The sequence below is a fragment of the Daphnia magna genome, linkage group LG6 (genome assembly GCF_020631705.1).
Source record: "Daphnia magna isolate NIES linkage group LG6, ASM2063170v1.1, whole genome shotgun sequence".
Lineage (NCBI taxonomy): Eukaryota > Metazoa > Arthropoda > Branchiopoda > Diplostraca > Daphniidae > Daphnia > Daphnia magna.
In genome coordinates, this window is record NC_059187.1 from 4,005,522 (window position 1) to 4,030,918 (window position 25,397).

General features: G+C 39.1%; 6 protein-coding genes and 3 long non-coding RNA genes across 37 annotated transcripts; 3 read left to right on the forward strand and 6 right to left on the reverse strand.

Moving 5' to 3' along the window:
• Positions 1-24: 24 nt before the first annotated feature.
• LOC116925150 (uncharacterized protein KIAA1841 homolog) lies at positions 25-4,198 on the reverse strand. Its single transcript, XM_032931780.1, has 15 exons — positions 4,037-4,198; positions 3,938-3,978; positions 3,725-3,866; positions 3,439-3,666; positions 3,138-3,377; positions 2,427-2,690; positions 2,320-2,368; positions 2,141-2,242; positions 1,922-2,075; positions 1,581-1,847; positions 1,243-1,522; positions 1,004-1,133; positions 799-942; positions 439-733; positions 25-331 (listed from the first exon to the last, which is right to left on the reverse strand). Exons 1-15 carry the CDS (start codon positions 4,070-4,072, stop codon positions 25-27), a joined length of 2,679 nt encoding a protein of 892 aa, XP_032787671.1. The 5' UTR covers positions 4,073-4,198.
• Positions 4,199-4,217: 19 nt separating this feature from the next.
• Positions 4,218-7,286, forward strand: LOC116925139 (cleavage stimulation factor subunit 3). The gene is made up of 10 exons (XM_032931769.2): positions 4,218-4,566; positions 4,624-4,721; positions 4,794-5,058; positions 5,304-5,618; positions 5,673-5,864; positions 5,924-6,337; positions 6,398-6,486; positions 6,550-6,740; positions 6,811-6,945; positions 7,011-7,286. Exons 1-10 carry the CDS (start codon positions 4,348-4,350, stop codon positions 7,229-7,231), a joined length of 2,139 nt encoding a protein of 712 aa, XP_032787660.1. The 5' UTR covers positions 4,218-4,347; the 3' UTR covers positions 7,232-7,286.
• Positions 7,224-8,126, reverse strand: LOC116925147 (gem-associated protein 6). Its single transcript, XM_032931777.2, has 3 exons — positions 8,035-8,126; positions 7,736-7,977; positions 7,224-7,657 (listed from the first exon to the last, which is right to left on the reverse strand). Exons 2-3 carry the CDS (start codon positions 7,927-7,929, stop codon positions 7,294-7,296), a joined length of 558 nt encoding a protein of 185 aa, XP_032787668.1. The 5' UTR covers positions 7,930-7,977; positions 8,035-8,126; the 3' UTR covers positions 7,224-7,293.
• LOC116925144 (retinol dehydrogenase 13) lies at positions 8,042-9,843 on the forward strand. Of its 7 annotated transcripts, none has more exons than XM_045175178.1 (8): positions 8,148-8,258; positions 8,393-8,489; positions 8,552-8,826; positions 8,886-8,977; positions 9,033-9,086; positions 9,171-9,339; positions 9,407-9,614; positions 9,677-9,843. In XM_045175178.1, exons 2-8 carry the CDS (start codon positions 8,413-8,415, stop codon positions 9,771-9,773), a joined length of 972 nt encoding a protein of 323 aa, XP_045031113.1. In that variant the 5' UTR covers positions 8,148-8,258; positions 8,393-8,412; the 3' UTR covers positions 9,774-9,843. The 7 variants fall into 7 exon arrangements, with proteins under 7 accessions (XP_032787665.1, XP_045031112.1, XP_045031116.1 ...); XM_045175180.1 differs by having other exon boundaries at positions 8,153-8,258; positions 8,465-8,489; XM_032931775.2 differs by having other exon boundaries at positions 8,181-8,217.
• Positions 9,787-12,444, reverse strand: LOC116925140 (GTP 3',8-cyclase, mitochondrial). The gene is made up of 9 exons (XM_032931770.2): positions 12,163-12,444; positions 11,925-12,048; positions 11,690-11,857; positions 11,396-11,622; positions 11,109-11,333; positions 10,900-11,045; positions 10,754-10,839; positions 10,643-10,690; positions 9,787-10,579 (listed from the first exon to the last, which is right to left on the reverse strand). Exons 1-9 carry the CDS (start codon positions 12,283-12,285, stop codon positions 9,840-9,842), a joined length of 1,887 nt encoding a protein of 628 aa, XP_032787661.1. The 5' UTR covers positions 12,286-12,444; the 3' UTR covers positions 9,787-9,839.
• Positions 12,445-17,747: 5,303 nt separating this feature from the next.
• LOC123473812 lies at positions 17,748-19,203 on the reverse strand. Its single transcript, XR_006648085.1, has 2 exons — positions 18,924-19,203; positions 17,748-18,786 (listed from the first exon to the last, which is right to left on the reverse strand). It is a non-coding gene; the product is annotated as an uncharacterized LOC123473812 (long non-coding RNA).
• Positions 19,204-20,468: 1,265 nt separating this feature from the next.
• Positions 20,469-21,337, reverse strand: LOC116924385. The gene is made up of 3 exons (XR_004394962.2): positions 21,000-21,337; positions 20,782-20,923; positions 20,469-20,715 (listed from the first exon to the last, which is right to left on the reverse strand). It is a non-coding gene; the product is annotated as an uncharacterized LOC116924385 (long non-coding RNA).
• A 6-nt stretch (positions 21,338-21,343) lies between these two features.
• Positions 21,344-23,009, forward strand: LOC116924384. Its single transcript, XR_006648107.1, has 5 exons — positions 21,344-21,510; positions 21,568-21,722; positions 21,781-22,354; positions 22,412-22,609; positions 22,696-23,009. It is a non-coding gene; the product is annotated as an uncharacterized LOC116924384 (long non-coding RNA).
• Positions 22,108-25,140, reverse strand: LOC123466521. Of its 23 annotated transcripts, none has more exons than XR_006648105.1 (9): positions 24,805-25,140; positions 24,078-24,198; positions 23,955-24,007; positions 23,819-23,860; positions 23,620-23,701; positions 23,447-23,535; positions 22,632-22,753; positions 22,383-22,572; positions 22,108-22,287 (listed from the first exon to the last, which is right to left on the reverse strand). XR_006648105.1 is itself a non-coding variant. In XM_045175186.1 (6 exons), exons 3-6 carry the CDS (start codon positions 23,959-23,961, stop codon positions 23,378-23,380), a joined length of 354 nt encoding a protein of 117 aa, XP_045031121.1. In that variant the 5' UTR covers positions 23,962-24,007; positions 24,078-24,198; positions 24,805-25,140; the 3' UTR covers positions 22,809-23,377. The 23 variants fall into 23 exon arrangements, 2 of the variants coding, with proteins under 2 accessions (XP_045031121.1, XP_045031122.1); XR_006648099.1 differs by having other exon boundaries at positions 23,599-23,701; XR_006648094.1 differs by having other exon boundaries at positions 23,599-23,715.
• Between the last annotated feature and the right edge of the window lie 257 nt (positions 25,141-25,397).

Consider the following 25,397-nt stretch of genomic DNA (forward strand, 5'->3'; position numbering starts at 1 on the left):
TTCTACGTCAACCGGAAGATTAAACTACGTAAGATTTGACGTTGAATGGAGATGCGCCTTAAATTTACGAGCGGCTAGGGCAGCGGTCATGGCAGCACTGATTGATGTAGCAGCCGGAGCCATCTTTGCCCGTCGTGCCTCCCGCTGAGCCTTCTCCTGCAGAATACGATGAATTTTGGCGAAAAGACCACCCACAGGCGAGCGGGCTTTCTGCCATTGAGGCGGTGCCAATTGGTTCACAATGCGTCGAAACATTTCTTCCTCCATGTAACGTTGGCTGTCTTGGTTTGTCTTGGTCGATAGACAAGGATTCCAACGCAAATCGATTTCCCTGGAAAAACAAAGTGGCAAATGTTTTTCAGTTCAAAAAAGATCTCTCTCTCTCACTCTCTCTATCTCTCTCTCCACCCCCTCCTCCCAACATTGATCATGACTTACTTTACTTGGGGTTGCGGTTTAATTTTGTATTCTCTGCGTGATGAGAATTTTCGACGTCCAAGCATTTGTGGGTAGTTTATTCTTTTTAAACCATCCCTTCCTGCCGCTTTCGCTGGCTTGTTGGGAGAAACACCTGACGGATCTTCAACTTCATCTTCTTGCATATCTTCGTCTTCTTCGTAGCAAAGAGAATGGGGATCAAGCACGTTTACTATTTTCCGAAATTTCTCGTCCGATTCAGCGCTACCGGTTGTTGACACACTGTCTTGAGAGCTGCATGCAGTCTTCGGTCGATCTACCGAATTTTTAAAAACCCAAATAGAAATCCAAAGATCATCGTTAAGTAATGAAAAGAATTACTGGTATCTTTGTTGGTATATTGATCTGCCTGCCACGGTAATGGTACTAAATGTCTTCGCGGACGACTCTGGAACCCTAGTGTGAAACGAGGCACCACATCTTCTTCCGTTCCCAGTAGACGAGGTGCTTTCGGTACGTCTTTATCTTTTTAAATTATTACATTGGTTGGCAATCATAATATTCTTTTCTAAGGCCCAGAACTTACCACAGGTAGATTGGTTAACTTTAGGAGGTCCTGCAAAGTGAATAAACTCCGAAAACTGTCGGCAAACAGTCGTCACTTGAATTTGCTCTAAGTTCACACATGAAACAGTGTGTTCTTTCATCCGGCATCCCTAATTATTGTTGTTATTGTTTGTTTTTTTTGTTTTGTTTTTTTATATACGTTAAGATTATATTTAGATCAAGAACCAGTTTGGCAAAAAATGAAAATTTTAACTTTACGTGATGATTGGGAACAGTTGAAAACCGCAATATTTCTTGCTGGCAACACGTATGCTTCCCGATTGGTTGAAAATTCCCTTTATTCCGCGTGGTCCCCATATATTGACTGCCCTCAGGATGAAAAAGGCATTTCATGAAATCGGTGGCAGCAAACGGCATGCAGCAACTCGAACACTCAAGAAAATGTGTTTGAGACCAAAGTCTCCAATAAACTCGACGCCATGTCTTTAGCGATATTTTCAGATTCTGGATATATTCGGTAAGATTCCAATTCTGATCTCTAGAAATTAAAACGTAAGATGTAATGAGACAGTGTAACAACGTTTACAACTATGTACCTTTGATGACGGTGAACGAGTTGGCCTGTCTTTGTTAAAATGACCCTGCCAGCAGTGCATGGTACTTTTGACTGAACTTCTTCAGTAAGTAAACCGCCACAGAGAACACATTGAAACAGAGTGGCAGCCGTTTTAAATATTCCTCTTTTTGGGTTGGTTTTTGTCGAACAGAGATCGACAATGAAAAATGCGTACAGTCTAGCTTGAAGCGAAGATCTCTGATGGCCCAGTTGTTCCACTTCAGAAGCGGTAAATTTTGCAGCAAGCCTTTAGTTTGCGTAAACAGAACGTTAAAAAAATCCGTATTTTTACAATTTTTTAATTCTCCGCTGTGTTAATACTTTTCAATGAGCTGATCGCTGAGACAGCTGAAGCTTTGTTTCGCGTCTAATATTTGATTAGTTTGGTTGTGACAAAAATTTAAGCATTCCTCCACCAGCGTTTCCGTTTCCAGGAATGCTGCGGAAAGCAAAACTGGTACCACATTTGATGGCTCTGAATTAGTAATAGCGTAATAGAGATATGAATGTCTTAGGAAACTTAGAAAATAAGTGGCAAACCAAGCGCAGGTGGGTGGTTCATCGAATTCATCCATCTAGTCAACCATTCAAAAATGTGTACATCGCAATGAACAGTGATGTCGACGTCAGACAGCAGTTGACCTGCAAAGGAATTCGGCTTTAGTTAGAAGAACTTTCACTTATTATATGTATGGCCAATTGTCTAGAAATATCTATACCTCTAGTGGCTTTTGCGAAGTAAGGCATCTTCTCTAGCAATATATTCGCCTACAAGAAATATTGCGTGTGTAAATTTTGTAAAACATGTAAAATGACAAATGTTTACTGGTAAGGAGAAGTCTTTTTGGCCCCCTCTGACATCGTCAACTACGTGGATTACTACTTCATTAGAACCCAATGATTTGTTGGAATCATCTTCTTCGACGAGAGCCGTATCGGCTTCCGCATCTACAATTTGTATGGCTTCCTTGTTGAGCACCGGCTTTATGTCTGCCAATAGTTTGGCAACGGTGTTTTTATTCTCGGTAACGATCGATCCAATCCAAGGAACAATTGGATCAAATATTCCTTGATCAGCCATTAATTCCAGCTTCAAATGTAAAGATTGTTGGAGAAGTTTGATAACCTCACTCAGTTGGCTTAAATTGTAGATTCCTGTGTCGGTAGGTTCACATTTGGCTTGTCTCACCACACTGTCTACGAGCCGCACTATCGGCTGATGACGAAAACTGGGTATAAACAGGTTCAATTCAGTTGAATCTCTAGTAGTCCAATCGCGTGGAAGGGTACCTGAAGCTCGCATAAATCGAAGCGAATCATGAATAAACTGTAACACTTCTTTTACAGAAAACTCATGCGTCTCTTGAAACATTCTGCCGCTCTACACCAGTATTGACTCTTAAACGCACAAGGTGCTAGATTTATTGATCTAACTGCCGTAGTCAACGATACCAAATTTAAAAAAGGAAGAAAAAAAATAAAGGAAATCCAACGTTATGTGTAATTGAACTAGATGACAAATCTTACAACATTAAGCGGCTAATGTGGCCACACCTCCATAAATATGGAGAACAATCAGAGCCATAGTCAAAGAAAACACCGCTTTAAATGCGAGGAGTGACCAAGAGTACATGTGCATGACATGTGAAATCATATCGCAAATCACCGATTTGTAGCTATGAAATCCAATCAGAATGACTACTGCCGGTAATAGTTGTTTTGGCAAGTCATGACGCGAATAGAGCCAAACTAACGCAGTCACCGAAAGGAAATGAACCTGGAGAAAATTTTTTACCATTATAACATATAAGATCAAAATTATACTCAGCTCAATTTACAATTGAAATGTTTGCTTCAAAGCTCTTCTGGATGTATTTCCAGTCAAATTCGGTTCCCCGTGCTCCAACCCACAGGACTAACAGGCGACTTAAAACCAGTTCAGCACCAGCCCAACCAAGCCCTGCAATCAACACCTTTGTGTGGCCTTTTCCTGCTATTCTCGACATAACAACACTTAGACCAATCAGGTCAATCAAATCAACTGTGCACTTCAGCAATTCCTGGAGCTTCAGAGGAAAAATGTAACAGTTATTTATCTAAGAACACCTAAAAGAAAGTTTTTACAGGAGAGAAGTTGTCAGGATCATCCTGTGAGTAATCTCCAGAAGTAGGGAAAAAAGTAGCTAACAGAAGCATTTTGCCTAGCTGTGTTAATGCATATACTCCACCAGCCTGAACACATTTCCAGAATGCTCCATATTCTGACCTGAGGTGTAAATGATAATATGTTTTCATTCAACCATAAATTTGATTAATAATGTTAAACTAGAAGCTTACAGTCCGCAGTACTTGTAGACTATCCAAAATGGAATATAGCTCTGAAAAATACATCTTATCATAATTGAATACAAAATATGAAATACTATAGTATCTTACCAAGGCTAGGCAATTTCCGAAATGATACAACGTCATTTGTGGCAAAAAAAACTTGAATTTTATATTGCTTATGAATTCGTTTGCTTGTAATATTGCCGGATTCTTGCTGTCATACTGAACATCGACTGCTTAAATTGAAGTTCCTAGGGTCGAACCTAGATGGAGAAGTATAACAGCAGACGATGCTTCCCCAAGCTCGTTGTCAGGTCAAGATGCCTGACTGTTGTTTGTGATTTTGAATGGAACTGTAGAAAACGTGGTTAATGAACTTATAAACAATTTTTTTAGGAGTACAAAAATAAAAAATTATAATGGCTGATAAACTAGCCAGAGCCGAAAAAGCCATAGAAACCAACCCTTTTGACTTAGAAGCTTGGGGTCAAATTCTGCGTGAAGCTCAGATACGCAAGATTGATGATGCCCGAGTTTACTTTGAACGGTTGGTAGCGCAGTTCCCAACATCGGGTCGGTATTGGAAAATGTATATAGAACAAGAAATGCGGGCAAGGAATTATGATAAAGTCGAAAAGGTAGGAATTAGCATTATTTGTGTTTCCAAAAGTTTCATGCTCATGTTTTGTTTGCAGTTGTTTCAACGCTGCTTGATCAAGGTTTTAAATATAGAACTCTGGAAACTGTATGTGAACTATGTTAAGGAAACTAAAAGTGCTTTACCCAACTACAGGTATAAAAAGCATGATGGCTCTAGCCAGAATTCAAATTCATATTTTTTCTGTTAATCCTGTCATCATTTCAGAGAGAAAATTGCACAGTGCTACGATTTCACATTGGATAAAGTTGGAATGGACATCCAGTCATATAGTATTTGGAATGATTATATTCACTTTCTCCGTAATGTTGAAGCTGTTGGATCTTATGCTGAAAATCAGAGAATCACAGCTGTAAGAAAAGTGTATCAAAGAGGTGTAGTTACTCCAATGCTGAACATTGAACAACTATGGAAGGACTACATTGCATATGAATTAGCCATAAACCCCATGATTGCAGAAAAAATGCAGCAGGTAATTTTCTAAAAACAAATTAGCTAAGAATAATCTAAAAAAAAATTGCTTTTCATATTGTCATTATCAAAAGAGGTGAAATCATATTGGATGAAAGAACTATTTTTCTCAAAATTTTAATTTTTATAAATAAATATTCAGCATATTTTGTCACTATAGCAATTTAGAATAAGTTTCCCAAGAAAAAAAATCTGCTCTATGTTGGCTTTCAATCCTATTTTTCTTACATTTACTCTGTTACACAGGAGCGTAGCCGTGATTACATGAATGCTAGAAGAGTTGCCAAAGAATTGGAGGCCTGCACGCGGGGTCTTAATAAAGCTATGCCTTCGACCCCGCCATCCAATCACCCAGAGCAAATAAAACAAGTAGAACTATGGAAAAAATACTTGGCCTGGGAGAAATCTAATCCATTACGAACAGAAGACCAGTCGTTACTTACCAAACGAACTATGTTCGCTTTCGAACAGTGTCTTTTGTGCCTTGGACACCATCCCCATGTTTGGTATGAAGCCGCCCTTTTTCTTCAAATCAGTACAAAGACTCTTTCAGACAAAGGGGTAAGTTAAAATCTTAGCTTCTCATGACTGTAGTTTCATTTCAATACGATTTAGGATGTGACGGCTGCCAAGAGCCTAGCTGAGGAAGTCTCCAATATTTATGAACGTTCGATTAATGGCCCTATGTCCCATAACAGCCTACTTTACTTCGCTTATGCCGATTACGAAGAGGGGCGAATTAAGTATGACAAAGCTCATCAAATTTATACGAAATACCTCGAGCAGCATGACATCGATCCAACCTTGGTAATTCTCTCTTATTCTGTTACCATTATAAGTTTGCGGTAACATGGTAAAATTCATAGGGCTACATTCAATACATGCGCTTTGCAAGAAGAGCGGAAGGAATAAAATCGGCCCGATTAGTGTTTAAACGATCTCGCCAAGACCCTCGCTGTTCTAGCCATGTCTTTGTAGCTGCTGCCTTGATGGAATATTATTGTACCAAGGACAAAAATATCGCCTTTAAAATATTTGATCTAGGTCTTAAACGGTTCAAGCATCAACCTGACTATCTGCTTGCCTATGTCGAATTCCTGACGCAACTGAATGAAGATAACAACACTCGAGTACTTTTTGAACGGATTCTATCATCGGGCTCGCTTACTCCTGAAAATTCATTAGAAATTTGGAACCGCTTCCTCGAGTTTGAGTCTTCTATTGGGGATCTTTCTAGTGTAGTGAAAGTAGAAAAAAGACGCAATGCGGTCCTCGATAAGGTAGATTTCTACATAAAGCTGCATTTTGTTTCATTTCCATAGTTTTTATTTGAATTTTAGCTCAAGGAATTGGAAGGAAAAGAAACAGCGCTCCTTATTGATCGGTATAGATTTGGAACCTTGTTTCCCTGTTCGACTGCAGATCTAAGGTTTGTTCTAATTGCGTTACATTTCGAGGTATTGTTTTAACATTTAATGAATGCTTATTAAAGAGCGTTGGGATACTATGAAGTAGCAGAGCTTAGCAGCAGCCAAAGTGCTAAAAATCTTCTTGCCAGAGAGGAGGAAAATCGAAAACAAAACACGGAGGCGGCAGACGTTACGATGTACAAGCCCGACTTTTCTCAAATGGTACCTTTCAAACCCAAAATTCAATGGACACCAGGGGAACACATCGCGCCGGGTAAAATTCGTATTAAATCTAATTATAAACCTTAAGTTAACAATTCCCTTTTAATTTTTTCTGTTTGCAGGAGGAGGATTTCCGTTACCGCCTGCAGCCTCTCAGCTGTGCGGAATGTTACCCCCACCACATTGCTTCCACGGGCCTTTTGTTGTAGTCGATCCAGTAATGGAGCTAATAAAGCATTTAAACATAAGCGAAACGAGTAATGAGTACAACATTACATACCTTTTGAATAAAACTAAAAAAAAAAAATTATTAATTTTTTAGGTTCCTTGCTCGCGAATACCACAGACAACGCAAAATTATTTGACATGGCCCGAAGTGTTCATTGGCTGCCCAAAGATGCCGGTGTTGACCGCCCACAGAAAAAAAGAGGAATGGGTGAAGAATCTGAAGATGAAGAGCCGATCGCCACAAGTGGATCTCAGCAAAGTGGACCACCACTAAACGATATTTATCGGAAACGGCAACAGAAGCGAGTCAAGTGATGAAAGAATTTACTTGATTAAAAATTCAAAACACAATACAGAAATGTTTACATCATTTACATTCACTTTTGGTAAAAATTTTCCAATAGTTTCTGAACTCTCCACAACATGACTTCATTGGTACCAGAACAATTTTCTGGTCTATAAGGAGGGCTTACTACTATCTCATTAAGCACTGACAGGCAACCATAATTATTTTCATTTACTGGAATACGGCTTTCATGAAACCACTTTTTTAAAGCATCTTTTAGCTGTTTCCAATCTTCAGAATGCTGAGAGCTAGGTCCTTGCAATCCATTTTCTTCGGGAAGTGTTCTCATGCTAGTTGATGTCATCTTAATAATTTTGAGATACTTAATTGAATTTCCGATGATTAATTTTATACTTCTTTCTTCTTGGTTACAACGATCTATCATCATAAAAAGACTGTAAATTAAAATAAAAATAAAAAATGAATTAAAAGTTTTGACTTCATCTGCATTGTGGAAAGTAGTTGCTACATACCTTCCACTAATTGGGTCCATTGAGTAGATTTGTCCAACAAATTTAGTGTGATTGATTGTTAAAACTTCGACTCTGCTCCCAACGAGATTCACATAATTAGCCGGGCATTTTTCAATTGGATATTGTAAAACGTATCCTTCTGCAAGATCCATTTTCAAACTGTTATGATGCGAACATCGGTCAAGTTTCACCATGCGGACAAGCTGGGAAGTTTTTTATGAGGAGAAATTCTAACATGTCTCCTAATAAAAAATCAGAATAACGCGGTCATAGAATAATTTTTTTAAATTAACTTGTACCAATATTATTTTCAATGTATTGATGAACAGTTATTTATTTCGTACGATCGTGAAGCTGAAATCTCGACGAAGCCATGCCATAATCGATGAACAAGCAGCCGAATTCAATGTAAACAGTTGCACTTGCACAAATTCTGATTCTCTCGATCTCTTAAAGTCTCATGCTTGCTGCCAACATAAACGGTAGCTCATTTGTACGTCTTAAATAATCTTGAATCAAGGAGGTTAGAATCTAGTTAGAAATTTCTTTCTTTATGAAAAATCTTCATTAAGAGAAAAAGAAAGTGTTAAGTTTGTGGATTAGTTATTTTTTTGTGTGGGGAAACGTTACTGAAAAAAATTTATACAATTTGAGAAGTAGGCCTACAGTATAATATTATGAAAATGAAGATCCCAACTCCATATTTATTATTTTCTGCTTTTGGTGCAGTTGGTGGTGGCCTTATATTAGTTAAGTATGAATAATTCTGAATCAATAAAGATTTTTGTGTAAAAACCAATACTTTTGCTTTCTTAGAGAATATTTAAGTGGACCTAGATATGAAGGAAAGGAAAGATTAGATGGGAAAACAGTGATTATCACTGGTGCCACTGATGGAATTGGAAAAGAAACAGCTAAAGAATTGGCCAAGAGAGGAGCAAAAATATTTATGGCCTCCCGTGATATGAAGAAGTGTGAAGAAATCAGAAAAGATTTTGTTCTTCAGACTGGCAACAAATTTATTTACTGCAGAAAATGTGACCTAGCATCTCAAGAATCTATTAGACAGTTTGCCTCAAGATTTAATTCTGGTAAGCCTGTTTAATTGTTCTAGTAATGCTTATTTGAAATGATTTAATTTCTGTCCCAGAGGAGTCTAGATTGGATATTCTCCTTAATAACGCTGGGGTAATGCGCTGTCCTCGCAGTTTAACTTCCGAGGGAATTGAGATGCAAATAGGGGTACAATGGACCACCGGAATTTTCCAATAGCAATAATATAAGATCTGTTTTCCAGGTGAACCATTTCGGCCATTTCCTTCTCACCCACCTATTACTGGATAAACTAAAAGTATGTGCTTTAGAGCTTGATGGACATTTCTTAATTCCGATACAACCAGTGCGAATGAGATAAAATGTATATTTTCCCCTATAGAAAACAGCACCTAGTCGGATCATTAACGTTTCCAGCGTGGCACACCTAAGGGGGGAAATAGATTTTAACGATCTTAACTCAGAAAAACACTACGATCCTGCCAAAGCTTACGAACAGAGCAAATTAGCCAACGTACTTTTTACGCGGGAACTGGCTAAGCGCCTCGAAGGTAAATTTATCAAGAACGTTGAAGGAAAAGGAATTTCGTAAAGAGTTTTTTTTTTTTTTTTTACCAGGTACCGGTGTGACCGTGAACGCCTTACATCCAGGAATCGTGGATACAAATATTGCCCGACACATGGATTTTGTCAATAGTTGGTTTGCTAGCCTCTTTCTAAAGCCACTTGCATGGCCTTTCATCCGTACGCCCGAAAGAGGAGCGCAGACAACTCTTTATGCAGCGCTTGACCCCTCTCTTGCGAATGTAACCGGGAAATATTTTAGGTGACGATTGGAACACCTTTACTTAACATTACCCTTTTAAAATGTGGCACTTCGAAATTTAGTAACTGTGCTGAAAGTCACGTTGCACCACAAGCCTTGGATGATGACGCGGCGCGTAAGTTGTTTATCACTAGTTTACGATGGACGCGTCTTCATTAGAATAAAAAAGAAAAATTCTTTAAATTTTATTTTCTGTCGTTTCAACAAATATAGACAATTTTGAACTTAACAGGGGAATGGCATATCGTCATTTTTTGTACGGTTAAAGTCACCACGAGTTCCTCCCGATTTACTGACCAAATTAAGATTTCGAATTTCAGCCTCCTTCGTCACTGCCTTAACCATATCAATCACAGTCAAGCTTGCAACTGCAACAGCTGTCAGAGCTTCCATTTCAACACCTGTTGGACCATGCGTGACAGCATTACTTTCTATTATAACACAATTATTTTTTGAGTCCAGTGATAAGCGAACACTCAGTTGATGAAGAGAGATAGGATGACAAAGAGGGATCAACTGTGAAGTCAACTTGCCACCGGTGATGCCTGCTATTTCGGCAACTTTAAGAACATCGCCTTTTTTAATCAGATTTTCATTTACTAAACGAAACGCTTCAGGCCCAATCCAGACGATAGCCTGAGCAGTAGCCCGCCGAACTGTCCATGGCTTTTCAGTTATGTCGACCATTCTAGCCTGACCGTGATGATCGACGTGAGTCAACTTAACTTGGTCATTTGCATTTGGAGTAGTGTGTTCATGTGTTTCTTGAGATAGATTGCTCCTTCGAGTAGAGGCGTTAAATAACGAAGATGCTTGAAGCAAAGATGCATGCGTTTCTCTGTAAGATGTCCACGGATCATCAAGGTAATCGTTATGGTTGCTGAAGTGGTCTCCTTTGTCGGTGCAGTAAGGACGGATGGAACTCGTAGCTATGAAACTCCCTGTTAACAGACTATTGGAGTCACCTAAATGTAAGTTAGTGTTGAAAAGTTGATGCCAACTACCTAGGAAAGATGATTTTCACCCACCGATCAAAATCATAGGGCGATTTTTCATCGAAGGTAAATTGGACATTCCTAAACGAATAAATCAAAATTAAGTTCTGTGGTGTGTGCCAAGCCAAATCCCTAATAAGGTACCAGCGTGCTGCTTTTTCTTTCGTCCAACCGCTTGGCCAACAACAGCAATCAGTTCCTCTTTTGATGCCCCATTCCTCAACAAGTCTCTTTAGGAGATAAAGAACATCACAAGATACCACGCACAGTGTGCAATAATAATGATATACCTCAGTGAGGTTTCAGCATTTCCGAAAAGACACACTTTAAGATTACCATCAGCAGTGAGTCTCAAACGATTACAGGAGCCACAAAAGTGTTCCGACATAGAAGTTATGAAACCAATTTTTCCGCGGTATCCAGGAACTAGATATGCCTATAGCGCGTAAGCGATTTGAGCATTAAAAAAAACTTGCTGTAAGAAATTGGATATTGTTACTTTCGATGTGTCGTTGATTGCATCTTCCATGCGCCGTAAGTCACAATATTTTCGTCGAATGATTTCCAACATTTCATGATAGGGTACCATTTTTTTATCGTTCCACTTATTTCCTTCAAAAGGCATGTACTCGATAAATCGAACGTCAACATCTTTATCGCGAGTTAGTTCAACAAAGCTATGTAATTCGTCATCGTTTAGTCCCCGCATGACGACACAATTTAGCTAAATTAAATTTCATGTTATTTCTGAAAGTGGTAATTACAAAACTTACAGCAAAAGACTACCTTAACTGGACTGTAGCCCATTTCCAAAGCAAGATCAATACCTTGAAGAACTTTTTCAAGTCCCTTTCTACGAGTAATAAACTCAAACTTGGGTGGTATGAGAGTGTCAAGGCTGATGTTAAGCATGTTTAAACCAGCCTCTTTCATAGCAGGTAATTTTCTGGATAAAAGCAATCCATTAGTTGTCATAGCTAAGGTTTTCAAACCATCTAATGTTTTCAGCAGCCCTAAAATACAAATATTTGTAAAATTGAAAGAATTTTTGTCTTCATTGTTTTAAAAAACTAACATTACCAACAAGCTCAACAATATCAGGACGGATTGATGGCTCCCCACCAGTCAACCTTATTTTATCTACTCCTTCTTCTACAAAAGCTGATGCAATTTTTACAATTTCTGAAGTAGACAGTAATTTATCTTTTGCAGTCAAGTCAACACCTCCAGCTGGCATACAATACTGGCCTAAACAAAGAAAATTTGCAGCTAATAATAATAAGAACAGTTAAGAAAATGACATAATTCTACTCACATCTCAGGTTGCATCTCTCTGTTAATGAAATTCTAAGATAATTATGCTGCCTACCATGTGAATCAGTCAAAAATGAGGAAAATGGAAGTATTTTTTTATTTTCAAAAAGAGAAGTTCTAACTGTCTGCAAACATAGAATGTGTTATTAAGAGTAATGGTTTTAATACAAGCATTAAAATTTCATAATAAAAATAAAAATGATACAAGCATTAACTAGAAACTGGCAAACATATCTTACCGACGGAATTGGGTGTTTCGTGACACTGGCTACAGTAGCACACTGCCTACTGAAACGAAAATTTTTGAGACACAAACCAGAGCTCATCCTGTTGCCTTTTAAATAAATGAATGAGGCTGCCATTTAAATTTACATTAGGTGCGTGTGGCTTCTCATAAGGCGTAAAAAAGAGCCGCAGATGAAATTCCGTGCTTAATAAAGAACATTAATTGAAAGACTGATATGCCAGTTGATTAGATCTCAAGGCTAGTGTGGTTGAGTTATGACAGTATTTTGGTTCTTGTTTTGATAACGATGCCCTGGTTTCAAAACTTAAACGATAGATGGCAGCTGGAATCCAGTTCCATGCGCGGCGACCGGTGACTCGTAACTAGGGGCCCTCATTCCGTTCGGGAAGTTCCCGACAGGGTTGGGCTGTAGTTGCTCTTGAATCGCGGCAACCGTAAATTGTCTGAGAAACTGCATGTCGCACTACATGTCAAACAGTATAATCAAAACTGACTGCTAATTTCGATTAAGTACATGGTTTCCTCGTTAAATTAGCCGATTTTAAAATAAACGAAAATAAAGGATTGTTACCACCCCAACTTTATATTTTGTTGTTTACGTTAAGTTTTAAAAAAAGTATAAGGCCAATTGAAAAATAAACTGGATTTCCGTGATTAGCATTCAATTCTGAATTGAAATCATGTATTTTAAGCGAAAGTTGAAATTTGGCCAAAAACAGAAAAGTGGGAAGGGTATCGCCTTCCCACTTTTGTCAAAATCTGCGAAAAACAACATCTCATAGAATTCGATAAAAATCACACGGAATAACAAAAATTGAACGTTGATTTCGATTAAGTTGTTGGTTTTCTCGTAAAACACCCTGTAAAAAAAAATGCTGCCCTTTTTCAAACTTAGTTTTGGGGTTTTTCTGATTCCAAGTGTTTGCTACTCTGGATCCGTTTCATTAAAAAATCGGTTAATTGAGTGGAAAACTAATATTTTATTCGGAATTAGCTTCTCATTCTGGTTTTAATAGGTTAGGTTTTATTGAATTTGAAGTCAAAATTCTAAGCCGAATTTTTATACAATAAGTCGGTCTTAAAATGTCGGGCTTAAATTAATAATAAAGTAAAACTAGATATCTTATCAATAGATGGCTACACTGTTTAGTGGATCGTCTGCAGTGGAAATTCACCGCTCATCAGATGTAGCCTAGTTGTTAGGGATTTGAGACGTGTTCGGCGAGGAGTTAATAAATGTTCAGTGCGTTCCGTTTTAAACATTCTTTTTCGTTAATACACTGAAATTTGCCAATTTTTCGTACCAATCTGAGGGACACTTTTTCACGACACACACGATTGTTTTAAAGTTGATTTTTCACTAGACGTTATTTGAACGTACAGTACAGTATATTTGCATGTTATTTCTTTCAGTTTTTATTGCCGTCAGACAATGTTTTCATATCTTTAGGTGCAGTTCCTATCCGCAGCCCCTAGTCCTTCAGTGTGCAAAAATACTCAGTTGAAAAAATCTGTTCATTGTGCTAATCTGCACAATGCTGACTTCGTCTAAGCACCAATTCCAACAGGTGTCTACTGTGAAAGAGATCATGTGTCTCAACAAAAATGGCTCTCTCTGTTTGCGACATCAGACCTCCCAGTGTGTTATTCTGATGCAGAGCTTTTGGAATCAAGTTGAACGTTTTGAAACATCTCAGGCCAAAGCTGAAGTTCTAGGTCTTTCGATTTTTTCTGCTTATAAACCTATGATTAAAACTAATTGAAGTGCAATTTATTGTCTTGTTTACAGAGGTATTAGAAAAGTCGTCGCTTTTTGGTTAGTTTTTTCGCCGTCCGATGCATCAATTGGAATGATGTTCACCTCCTCGACGTCATTACTCACGCAATTTAATAACTTTATGCTTCTAAAAAAGTTGCACTAATCTTCAATTTTAAAAAGAAAACTTTGCTGCATTATTATTATCTCGAGGTTATCTCGAGGTTTTTACTCCCTTCCCCATTTAAAATTTTACTTCCTTCCCCATTCGAAATTTTACTCCCTTCCCCAACTAGTTCAATCCTCCCCCTCTTAACCACTATACTTGTATTACTTTTAACGATCCAATCAACCCCCAAAATTAAGGCAAATGGTGCAGTCCTCAAGACAGTTACATGATTAATTTTTACAAGTTTACCCCCCCATTTAACGTTGAGTGGCAAAGATCCCTCGACGCGCACCGGTTTGTTGTCGACGCCCCTGAGTTTAGCTTTGTTCACCTTGCGGCTTGGATTTAAAAACTTGCACACGACACTCAGCCGGACTGCGCTAACACTTGCACCAGAGTCGACGAGGGCTATAACTTCGCCTACTTTTTCGATCCAGACTTTGATAAGGGGTAAGGCAGGTCGGTTAAAAAAAAAAAACAAAGCCTCTTAAGGGCGCCATTGCCGTTGGTGGGCAGACGCGTCGTTTTTTGCTGGGCAGTCCCGGGCAATATGTCCATTCCTATTGTAGACATAACAGAGTCTCTGTGGTGGGCCTCTCTGGGGCATCGGGCCTCCAGCGCGCGAACCACCGGCTATCGGGTTAACCGCCAGCCGCGACATCGACGTTGAAATCTGATTGACCAATCTGTCACCAAGATTTTGAAAAAGAGCCGCGAAATTTGGGGCAGGTGGGGCGACAACAGGTGGCGCAGGACATGCCGTGCCGTTAAAGGGTGCAGTGTATGTTACAGGCGGGGCAGGAATACCCATTTGAACACTCGATAAGCCAAGCTGTTCCAAGTCCCGTAGACGAGTTACGAAGTCAGTAAAATTGACAGGTAGCTGAGCCGTAAGCGCCGCGATGTAAATTGGATTGGCTAGCCCCCTAAGCAACGCCTTAATGATGTCTGCCTCTGGCAAAGGTACAGGAGAGCGCAGACATAATCTACGCTTGTCCAAAACGTACTCCAAACAAGATTCCCCTGGTTTCTGCACTCTTGCTTCCACCATTAAGCTCCACTTCAAAAACGACAAAGTGTGGGAAAAGTTTGTGACAAGGGCCGTCAACCAAAGTGGCCACGTACCATAGTTCTGCCCGGTTTGCGCGTGCCATTGAGACGCCGTACCTAAAAGACGTGTTACGGCAACCAAAAGACAGTTCTCGGCCGTCCAACCTTCTAACCCTGCTGCCCTGTTTACTTGGTCAACAAACCCCTGTGCGTCCTCGTCTGTTTAAAGATTTGCTCAATCTTTATGTCGGAGACTGCCGACTCAGAAATCTAAGTGTATTTTGTATATTTTTAATCTTTTTTCTTTTCTAGGCCTAACACCGGAGTGTCAGCGTTTTTCTGTTTGTATTTCTAGGCCTAGCACCGAAGTGCCAGCGTATATATATTTATTTATTGGCCAACCTGTCACCTTATCGGGTGACAGCCGTCCCCCGTTGGACCTTCGTCTAACTCAGAATCCGAACTCGAATCTGATGTTCTGTCCAAGAATGGAGCGGTATTCTCATACTCTGGGTCTATCTGTCCGGCGTGAAGCTCTAATGGATATAGACATTTGATGTCTCTGAAGATCGTTGTTGATCCCTTCCCTTTAGTCTTGTCTGCTATTAGCACAGCTACTCGTCGAAACTTTTTATCTGCTCCGGGGTAGAGTTTAGCTACTCTTCCTGTCTTCCATTTGGATCTTTTTGCATGTTCGTCATGTATTATTACGACTTGCCCTATTTCTACCTGTTTGACCTGTCCCGGGGTGGGACAGTGGAATTTTTCTAAATCTGCCACGTACTCTTGGTTGAAGTTCTCCCACCAAGTGGCTAGTAGATCTCGTCGTAGTCGTTCTCTTTTGGTCAGAGTTACTCTGTCTGAATACTCTGTCTCTCTTTCGTCTATCGGGTGTCTTTGCCCTTGTCGGTGCCCCGATAATAATTGTTTCGGTGTCAGTGGTTCGTTGTCTTCTTCTGACACGAAAGTTAAAGGTCTTGTATTGATTGTGTCCTCTATTTCTGTCAGCACTGTCTGTGCTTCTGGTACCGGTCTGGCATACGGCTTTGGTCGTTTGTTCTCGACTTTCTTCTGCTCTGGAAATGGTTCCGGCAGTCTTAACCGTCTGAACACACCCTTGGGAATAGTGTTTTCTAACTCTTTCCACAAGGTGTAGCTACGCACATCGGAGTCCAGCAAGGACTGAAAATAATTAAACACGTTTTTCTGGTGTTCTGCCACTGAAAATAGAGTAAGTTCGAAGGACCATTTAAAGATTTGCTCATTCTTTATGTCGGAGACTGCCGACTCAGAAATCTAAGTGTATTTTGTATATTTTTAATCTTTTTTCTTTTCTAGGCCTAACCCCGGAGTGTCAGCGTTTTTCTGTTTGTATTTCTAGGCCTAGCACCGAAGTGCCAGCGTATATATATTTATTTATTGGCCAACCTGTCACCTTATCGGGTGACAGTATCAAGAAGAGTGTGCCGTAAAGAACGGAAAAGGAATGCGGTTTATTGCCGCGACACAGCAGCAATAATCAAAAGATGAAGAAAAGTAGAGAATATTAATAATTTACTGATGGATTCTTGATTGCAGGTTTGGCGGCGTTTGGCAGCGTGGAACAAGGCGTAGATGGATCCAGAAGAGCAGCTACAGCAACAATGGTGGAATACCAACAGCAATCCGCCGGGACGAGAAACAAGGCAATGGCGGGATACCACGCAGCAACAGCCGGGACAAGTGCAAACAAAACAACAATGGAAAGAACAATCAAAGCAACAATACCAGTAAGTAGACGAAGCCAGGATATCGGTGGAAAATAGTGTGTATTAATGAGGCCTATTTCAGCCCCTTATATACCAATTATAAAAACATCGTTGACAGAGAATTAATCTAATCGTAACAATAATTTTGGCGCTGGCGTAGATGTCGTCTCGATCTTCTATTCTTCTTTCCGCGCGTGACCTTGTGAGGTGAATGAACTGAGAAACGAATTAACCGGTTAACCTTGTAACCATGGCAACGGAATAACCGGTTAATTATAGTTGCCGATCTCTATTTGTTTGTTAACAATTACTGGTGGCGCCATCTTGTGACGGGTCTTCCGATAATTCTAATTCGATGGTCTCGAACTAGATGCCACTATCTTGTCGTCGATTCTTATCAGCTAGCCGATACTTATGGTCCAGTCTAAGTTGGTCATCTCTATGAGTCTATCACTAGTCGATACGTATCAACTAGTCGATACAGAAGCTCCATCTAGTAGTCAGCTCCGATATCATGTGCCATCTCGGCAGGATCTTAGTGGCGCCATCTAGCGCTCATTTAGTAAACTTAAAGGTACTTTGGCAGGACGTTAGTGGCGCCATCTAGCGCTGGATCTTTGAACCAAATATCCAGCTCCTGGTGGTGCCATCTGGTGACAGTTATCCGAACTATTTCTGAACTCAGGTTTCATGTGGCGATGGTAACAGTAACTACTTCCTGGTTAGTTTTGTGTAGCGCCATCTATTGACGGTTTCAGGAACTAAACTCTGATGGATTGGTTCCGTGTGGCGCCATCTAGCGACAACTTCTCTTACTATTCTATTTTTTCCTGTTTTTGCATTAGAAACGTTGCTATGGTTTTAATTCTTTTATTCCTCATCTCACTTTTACTTTCTACGGTCTTCTGTCTTCTTGTTACGCCGATCTATCTCATTACTTCTCCGTTTGACTTCCTTCCTAATTGTCCGTCCCTGAACCATCAGGTTCGGGTTCTGGAATTTCTAACAGTCTGCACTACCTGAAAAATGTGGTAGAGAGTTTACCGCCACTGTGGAGGGCCGAATAACAGGTGCATTGGGTGGTGCAGCAACAATGGCTTGCATAGCGGCTTGGTTTTGCTGTTGGCCCCCGATAACTTGAAACAGCTGCGCCATCTGGTTCTGCCTCGCTGCTGCGTCCGTTGCTACTGCCATGGTAAACCCTTGTAACGCAGCGATGAGAGCTGCATTGTCCGCCATTTCAGTTTTGGTCGACGCTTCCGAAGGAGAAATGTCAAATTCCAGACGTTGTTTAGCAGCGTCGTTTGGTGGATTGCGAGGTACAGGGAGAACTAAACGGGGTCTAACCGGTTCTGGATCGGTTTGTTGGCTACGGTTTCGTAAGTGATAGTGGTGTTCAAAACCAAAAAAAGGTTCTTTCATTTCGGAATCCGTATCCGACATGCAGGTCCCGACGCCAGCAAAAGCAACCAAAAGGAAAAGACCCAAAACAGACGTGACTAATCAGTCGGTCAACCACGAGAAAGAAAAAAGAAAAAACCCACTTGCAAAAAAACAGAATAAACATACATAAACGACGGCACCAGCAAAAGCCAATAAGGCAGGAGACGAACACACAAAAACCAAATTAAATACCCGACAAAAGCTTAGGTACACCAACCGAAACTCGCTTAAATTGTTGGCGCGCCAAAAAAAGGAAACAAGAAATTAAACGCCGAAAAATTAACAAAACAACAAAAAAAAATATTTCCCCTTTGGCTTCAAAGCGATAAACCACGATCCCACGGGAAACTACTTTGCGGGAGAGTCTGTCGCGTAACACAGATCCAATATGGCCACGCCCACAGTCACGCCTGCCTCCAACACGCGACTGGATCCAATATGGCGGCGCCCCTAAAATGTCAGTTACACACAAAACACACAAAACAAAAACAAAAAAAAAAGAATGAAAACTTACGGAGATCCACACACCACTTTACAAATTGACCAAACAAAGCCTCAGAGGAGAGAGAAAAAAAATAAATAAATACTTTAAGGCAGTGGCGTTCAGTAAGGCGACTTTTTAAAAGTCGTTCTAAGGCCTTGTAATCCCTCTTCTGACACCAATTTTTACGTTCGTAACGAGTACGCTGGGATTTACTCTAGAAAGAGGCAATTAAATAATTCAACGAAATAGTTGTATTTCGTCCCTGCACTTGGGATTCGCACAGTTACGCGAAAAAGGGGAACACGCAAAAAAGGAATGGAAAACAATCCGCGAGGGGAAGCCAGCATTAAGCAAAGCGCCCTCCTATGGTCCTGTCGCTCAGACGGTTTACTCTCTACTGCCTCTTACAACAGGTAGACAAAGGCGTCTGGCTAATTGACCCGCCATCTGGCAGAGACCAACACATAATTAGGGATGGGGATATTGGCGGGAGATACAATTGTAACACATCGATCCACAAAGGTAAATCGGAAGAGGGTATTCTTTTCCTTGACATAATAAGAACGGACATTTAAGCATTAGCAACATCCGCGGCTAAACAGATCAAATGCACGAGGTATCCCACCTCCTCCGGCAACTTACCATCCAGCAACGCATCCATCAACAGAATGTCTATGGATAAATGAATATATCGTCTTCATAATGAATAGAAGGTCAGTGGTTCGACCCCCATGAGAGTGAACTGGTTGAATTAAACATGATTTATGTTGATAATTCATGTTATCGTAACCGTTTACGACTGAAAATCATGACATCAATTTTCACATGTGTACACATGAACTACATTATATAGAAATACAGTCAATTTGGTCATGTAATTCATGGCTCTATGGTTTAGCACTGGTGTGGAATGCCGAAAGTCTAGGTTCGATTCCCGACAAGAGTCAAAATGCGATGAGGTTAAAAATTAGTCAGTGAATATTGTACCCTCAACGGTAAGCATTTTCAATTAGTGCATAATCCTGATATATCACAAGATGAAAGCGAAATAAGACAGAGAATATATTTGCGGTAAAATAATCAAATGCTTAAATATTCAACTTCACCTAGGTACAGCAACGTGCAAGAGTAGTAGATTTCATGACATTATCAGTTGTAGCTCAGTGGTAGAGCATTAATTGTACAAGCTAAAGGTAGTGGGTTCGATTCCCAAGCAGCACATGTTGAATAAATGAGTATTCAATTAGAAAATCTCTTAAATGGCAATGCAAGTTCATACGTATATGTTTATGTATAATATATGGAATTAGAATAAAAATATGCAATGAAATTCAATTGGAAACTCACGTATTAAATGAAACATAATTTTAGTATTTTTTAATATTTGTATTGTTTAAGTAGTAGTTAGTAGTTTAAGGCAATGCCTCAATTGAATTTGAATCCCCGTGGAGATTACCCGGGGCGTGGCTAAGAGAAGCCGGAAGAGGATGGAAGGTTTCGGACAAGTTTTTACGTGAACGATTAACCGTTAATTCGGATTTGTGGGTAGCCTCTTCGCCCTCCAATGATATCATAGAACTTGAGGACCCCCACGTCCCCTTTCCGGACAGCGCACTCACAACCTTTGCTGCTGATCACAGTAGGGGCATGACCCCCTACGGGCTTATTACGAGTCAAGGGGAAACAGGGCCACAGAAAAGAAGGGAGCCCAGATATGAACTTTAATTTATAAAAATGTAAATTTTTTATCTTGGAGACGAAGCAGCGACCAACGGTGATGTGGAAGTAGCTTTCTTCGAAAATGCAGCATCTCTTTCAGCACACAGTTTTCTGACACATGAAAATGCAGTTGCATGACATCTTCGTGGTTAGTTGGCATAAAACGATCGCGAAATCTGGAATGAATAAGAAAACTTAATTCAAGGGGCACTTGAATTTATGCATATAATGATTAAGAGTACCATAACGTACGAACTCTAGCATTAGAATTTGCAGCTCTTACTGCGTCAACGTAAACTGGTTTCTTAAGAAAACCCATCGGGAATCACAATTTAAACCCCGGAAAATTCCGAGCTCGGTGCAGCAAAATTTCTTCAAAAAGCACTGCAACAGAATTAATCGATGTTATACATGGGCCATGTAACATGGCTTATGGGAATTCTATGACGAAATGTATTACCTCAGACTTCTTTTTGACCATAAAGACCTGACATGTCACTAATAATATCAGGTAGCCATATCTGTTTAAATTGGTTTCGTTATATTTCCATTTTCGGCCTTGGATGCAAACATGAGTCCCATAACATTTGATGGAATTGATACTTTATATCTGAAGCAAAAAAATAAATTAAGTATCATTAACATTAAAAAAAATTGCCTTTGGAGTCCACCGCATAGCACTTTTCCGCCTTACGGAATGAATACTTCACGATATGTCGTTTTACATTTCGTATCAATTACATTCAATTCCCTGGTTCAACTACATTTCATATTCTTACAAGCCAAGCAACCCCTCCATATAGGGCTGTTCGACATCTTTTTTAAGATTTGTTGAAATCGTGAAACGCAGCAACTCATGTATTTTTTCGTCTGCTACGAGTGACTTGTGTAGTTCTGCGAAATATTAATTTTTTTAAAAAACAGTGATAGAAAAGGGGGTTAAGACCTCTTATGAACTCAGATACTTCAATGTAAGTAACAATACTGTTTTTAATGTCGGCTTCATTACTAATTATGAACCTTATTAGATCAACAATGAGGAAAAGGATGATGATGATGACAAGGAATAAGTTCGTCTCCCCGTTGTTTCGTTTTTGCTGTAAAGTAATAAACGATGACCATTATATTTGTACAATTGTTACTGCATTAAACTTGACACCATTCCTTGACGCATACTTTCAGGGTTATTTTTACATAAAAAAATTGTCAGTATTAAGATTATTTGTATGGAACGTTAGTAGGCTGTGTACGAAGGGAATTATAATTTTGCATTAAGAAGATTCCAGGTTATGAAGGAACTTGGTCTAAGCATTTGCTAGTAAGATGTCGGATCCATTCATGTGGTTGCATGTTTCGATTTGACCAATAATTCATATCAGACATGAAGGCTGGGAAGACAGTGAAAGTGAAGTAAATGCATTCTGCGTAAAGCAATCGACCTTCAATACAACTGTTATCAAATTGAGGCAAGTAAAATATAATTAAGTGAAACTAAGCTAATTTTCTAGATCTCGAGTAATATTTTGTAAATATTTATCTAAACTCAAAATTGAAAGCCAGACAACAAGTAATGGAATGTCATGTATATTTCTCAATTAACAAAAATTTCATCACTTGAATCATAACAAAGAGCTTTATCGACGATTCAAATCTAAATCTTCCATGAAGTAAGTTAAGTTCAGCCGAATCTTTTTACTGCCTTGACTTACGCATTGAAGAAGATTCATCATCTGCCTAGGAGTATATTCCTTCAACAAAGGCATAAACAAAATTATTAGCTGCTGACGACGCGAATTTCTTAAATTAATGACAACGGTATTAATACTAAATTTGATTGAGTTACCGTTTGTTCTTGAATCCATTTTTCCAAAGAATTTTCAGGTAAATAATATGCCTTTATGTATGTTTCGACAATATGTGGGTCAGGAAGAGGTCTTAGACGTGTCAAGCTTTCCACTTTGACTTGAAAATGCCTGAAGTCTAACTGCATTAGTGCACGACCTTCGTTCGTGCATTTTCTTACAGCGGAAAATCTAAAGAATTTCAAATCGGATACGGTCTTACATAAAGGTGCGTAAAAAAGGCCGAATACCCGTCAAGTAGTGTATGGTAACAGGCACGAAGAATTTTATCCCATAAAATGTTGCAAATTTCAGGAGGCAGAATCTGAGGGTAACAGACACGAAGGACACTCAAGTCGTAGTCACTGAGAACCTGCGAAAGAAATAAGAATTACATCATAGATGGAATATGATTTTGTTAGCTTTTCGTTTCAACAAGATATATGAAGATATCTGAGGGAGCAATTTTTGGAACAATTGGACAACAGTCTAAACCGTGTTTCCACAGAGAATTAGGAATACAATATGGACAATCACTGTTAAACATTTGTAACTTTTCCAAATAACGTGTTTTGGCCTCAATACTAAGTCCACTGGCATAATTAGACAGTGACATAGTTAAACACTAACACTATAACGAACTAATATATAAAGAAAACACATCAGAACTTCAAAACAACCCCGTTTTCTATCACTGTTTTTTAAAAAAATTTATATTTCGCAGAACTACACAAGTCACTCGTAGCAGACGAAAAAATACATGAGTTGCCGCGTTTCACGATTTCAACAAATCTTAAAAAAGATGTCGAACAGCCCTATTGAAACAAAGGCGAGACAAACATTAAAGATAAATCAAACAAAAGAAGGCTGTGGTCAAAACAGGGGCACATTTTCTTTTATATGAAATCAAGACTTCAAGAATAACTCCTAGTGTAGGCAACATTTCCACAGCTAGTTATTTTTATTTTATTGGTGAGTGAGTTCAATGTGGTGAGTCTTAACCTTCTGTTTTATCTAAATAAACCAGATTTTAGAAAACCGTATCGAAAACTTCATGCTATGTTACCCATCGTTTGTGACAATGCCAATTGTACACTAATTTGTATTTTGTGAACTTCACTGAGATGAGGAATTCTTCCAAGGATTAATCCATGCCTTTTGCAGAAGGTTAAATAATTTAAAGAAAATCAAGAAAAAGGACAACAGCAAACCACTCACAAATCCCAGTTTTCTCTTCACCTTGCTATGTCAAAAGTTAGAAGGGCACTTGCACGGAAATGAAAATTGCCACTATGGATTGGAGTGGTGTTGTACCTAATCACTGAAGAGAGAGGACTGGTACCAGTATCACGAGGAGTGGAGAAATCCAGTATCACCTCTTCACGTGAAGAGGTGATACTGGATTTATCAGCGAATCTAGAAAATTTATTACACTGACCATTATTCAACAAGTGTAGAACAGCCAGCATTGATTGATTACCTAAACACAAACATACACACAAATCAGCATCCCATAAATTTAATAACAAATACATTACAATACTATTATATTACGATATTAACACGCATTTTACTTGACATTCGTAATCTTTATCAAAGTGCACTCAACGCCATCTAGTTTTTCCTCCTAAAACCCAACGAAAATAGATTTTATTTTTAAATCAGGACAATTCTTGCTTTTCTTGAACTTTACTAACCTCAGACAGAAAGATGATTCAAATATTAAATTTAAAAACCTAGAATATCCACTACTAGCTGCAAGACGAGGCGCTAAACATTTGTAGCTAAAATTGTCGTTGCTCGTAGGGTCAGCCTGTACTGTTGATAGCAAGAAAAACACGGAATAAAAGCTGCAATACCCTAATGCATGCAAGAAAACTATTCGAAATTTTAGAATAATACAGCTCATTTTTTACTTTTTGCTAATTGTCACGAAAATTTTCCGGAAGTAGCCGGAAGTAGCCAATATCTCCGGAAATTATGATCCCATAACAAAACGAGTAGAATTTTCGTGATCCTTATCAAATTTAAGATTGGAATGACGTGTTTTTAGCCAAAAGTCGGATTTGACCAAAATCGTGATTTTTCATTTTCAGGAAAATTTGCGATTTTTGACGATTTTCGGGTATTTTTTGCTGACCCATGGAGTCGACCCCAAATTTGACAAGGATCACGAAAATGTGAATCTTTTTTCTGATAGACTTAAAAATAAGGAGTTATTTGGCATTTTAAAACCGGAAGTTGAAATTCCGGAAATCTAAAAAATGAACTTTGTTCTCCTTTAAATAATTAACAAGATTTTGATAGTTGTAAAAGTACACTATTGTTAATAAAAGCGATGCGGTGTTTTAAAAGTTCTAAAAGTACAATTTCAGTTCTGAATCGAAAAACCATACATCTAACACGATTAAACCACTTACTTACTTGGTATTTAGTGAAAACATAAAACCAAAATATGACAGTATTTGTCAAAACAATGTTTTGGGTTCTACTAGTATCTGGATGGAAGCAGCTAGACTGCGCAAGGCCGTTTCAATGGTTCGTCTGCTCACGAACTGCCACGTATGCGTGAATGAAAATGCCATGAGGAATTACAGTTTTATACTTGTATTACCCTCCACTTATCCATGTATTGGTATTCTTCATGGATTAATCAACAAGTATCATCAATCAATCCCCCTGAAAAGTGAAGAACGCCTCTGGTTTTAAGAATAAAGATTGGATCTCATCTACAACTACAAGACGACGTCAATTTTTGCGAGACAGCGTCTCCCGAAATGTCCGCGCCGCCAGTGCCATCTGTGGAGCAAAGTCTCGGAAAAAAGGCGGTCGACACGATTGTGTATGTGACCCCAAAAATTTTGATAGAATCCCTATTGGGAAATTGCATAACAAAACCTACAAAACATTTCTGAACGCTTTGAAAACCTGTGTGGAATTGGTAAAAACGTCTTACACGTTAAACTTGATCTGCTCCACAACCTATAGGCCATTATCAACCTCGTGATTTCGTTTCT

Bases quoted from the DNA above. Each gene is read 5' to 3' on its own strand.
- LOC116925150 (XM_032931780.1), bottom strand. From the start codon at position 4,072: ATGACGTTGTATCATTTCGGAAATTGCCTAGCCTTG. The intron at 1,848-1,921 runs GTATTAACACAG...CGCAAACTAAAG, and splicing joins AGCGATCAGCTCATTGAAAA to GCTTGCTGCAAAATTTACCG. The intron at 943-1,003 runs GTAAGTTCTGGG...TAATTTAAAAAG, and splicing joins AGTTAACCAATCTACCTGTG to ATAAAGACGTACCGAAAGCA.
- LOC116925139 (XM_032931769.2), top strand. From the start codon at position 4,348: ATGGCTGATAAACTAGCCAGAGCCGAAAAAGCCATAGAAACCAACCCT. The intron at 6,487-6,549 runs GTTTGTTCTAAT...TGCTTATTAAAG, and splicing joins TGTTCGACTGCAGATCTAAG to AGCGTTGGGATACTATGAAG. The intron at 6,741-6,810 runs GTAAAATTCGTA...TTCTGTTTGCAG, and splicing joins AGGGGAACACATCGCGCCGG to GAGGAGGATTTCCGTTACCG.
- LOC116925147 (XM_032931777.2), bottom strand. From the start codon at position 7,929: ATGGTGAAACTTGACCGATGTTCGCATCATAACAGTTTGAAAATGGAT. The intron at 7,658-7,735 runs GTATGTAGCAAC...TTTAATTTACAG, and splicing joins ATGGACCCAATTAGTGGAAG to TCTTTTTATGATGATAGATC.
- LOC116925144 (XM_032931774.1), top strand. From the start codon at position 8,057: ATGAACAGTTATTTATTTCGTACGATCGTGAAGCTGAAATCTCGACGA. The intron at 8,218-8,551 runs GTAGCTCATTTG...TTGCTTTCTTAG, and splicing joins GCTTGCTGCCAACATAAACG to AGAATATTTAAGTGGACCTA. The intron at 9,087-9,170 runs GTATGTGCTTTA...TTTCCCCTATAG, and splicing joins TATTACTGGATAAACTAAAA to AAAACAGCACCTAGTCGGAT.
- LOC116925140 (XM_032931770.2), bottom strand. From the start codon at position 12,285: ATGGCAGCCTCATTCATTTATTTAAAAGGCAACAGGATGAGCTCTGGT. The intron at 12,049-12,162 runs GTAAGATATGTT...CTATGTTTGCAG, and splicing joins CGAAACACCCAATTCCGTCG to ACAGTTAGAACTTCTCTTTT. The intron at 10,840-10,899 runs GTATATCATTAT...TATCTCCTAAAG, and splicing joins AATGCTGAAACCTCACTGAG to AGACTTGTTGAGGAATGGGG.
- LOC123466521 (XM_045175186.1), bottom strand. The intron at 23,536-23,619 runs GTGAAGAGAAAA...CTTCTGCAAAAG, and splicing joins CTAACTTTTGACATAGCAAG to GCATGGATTAATCCTTGGAA.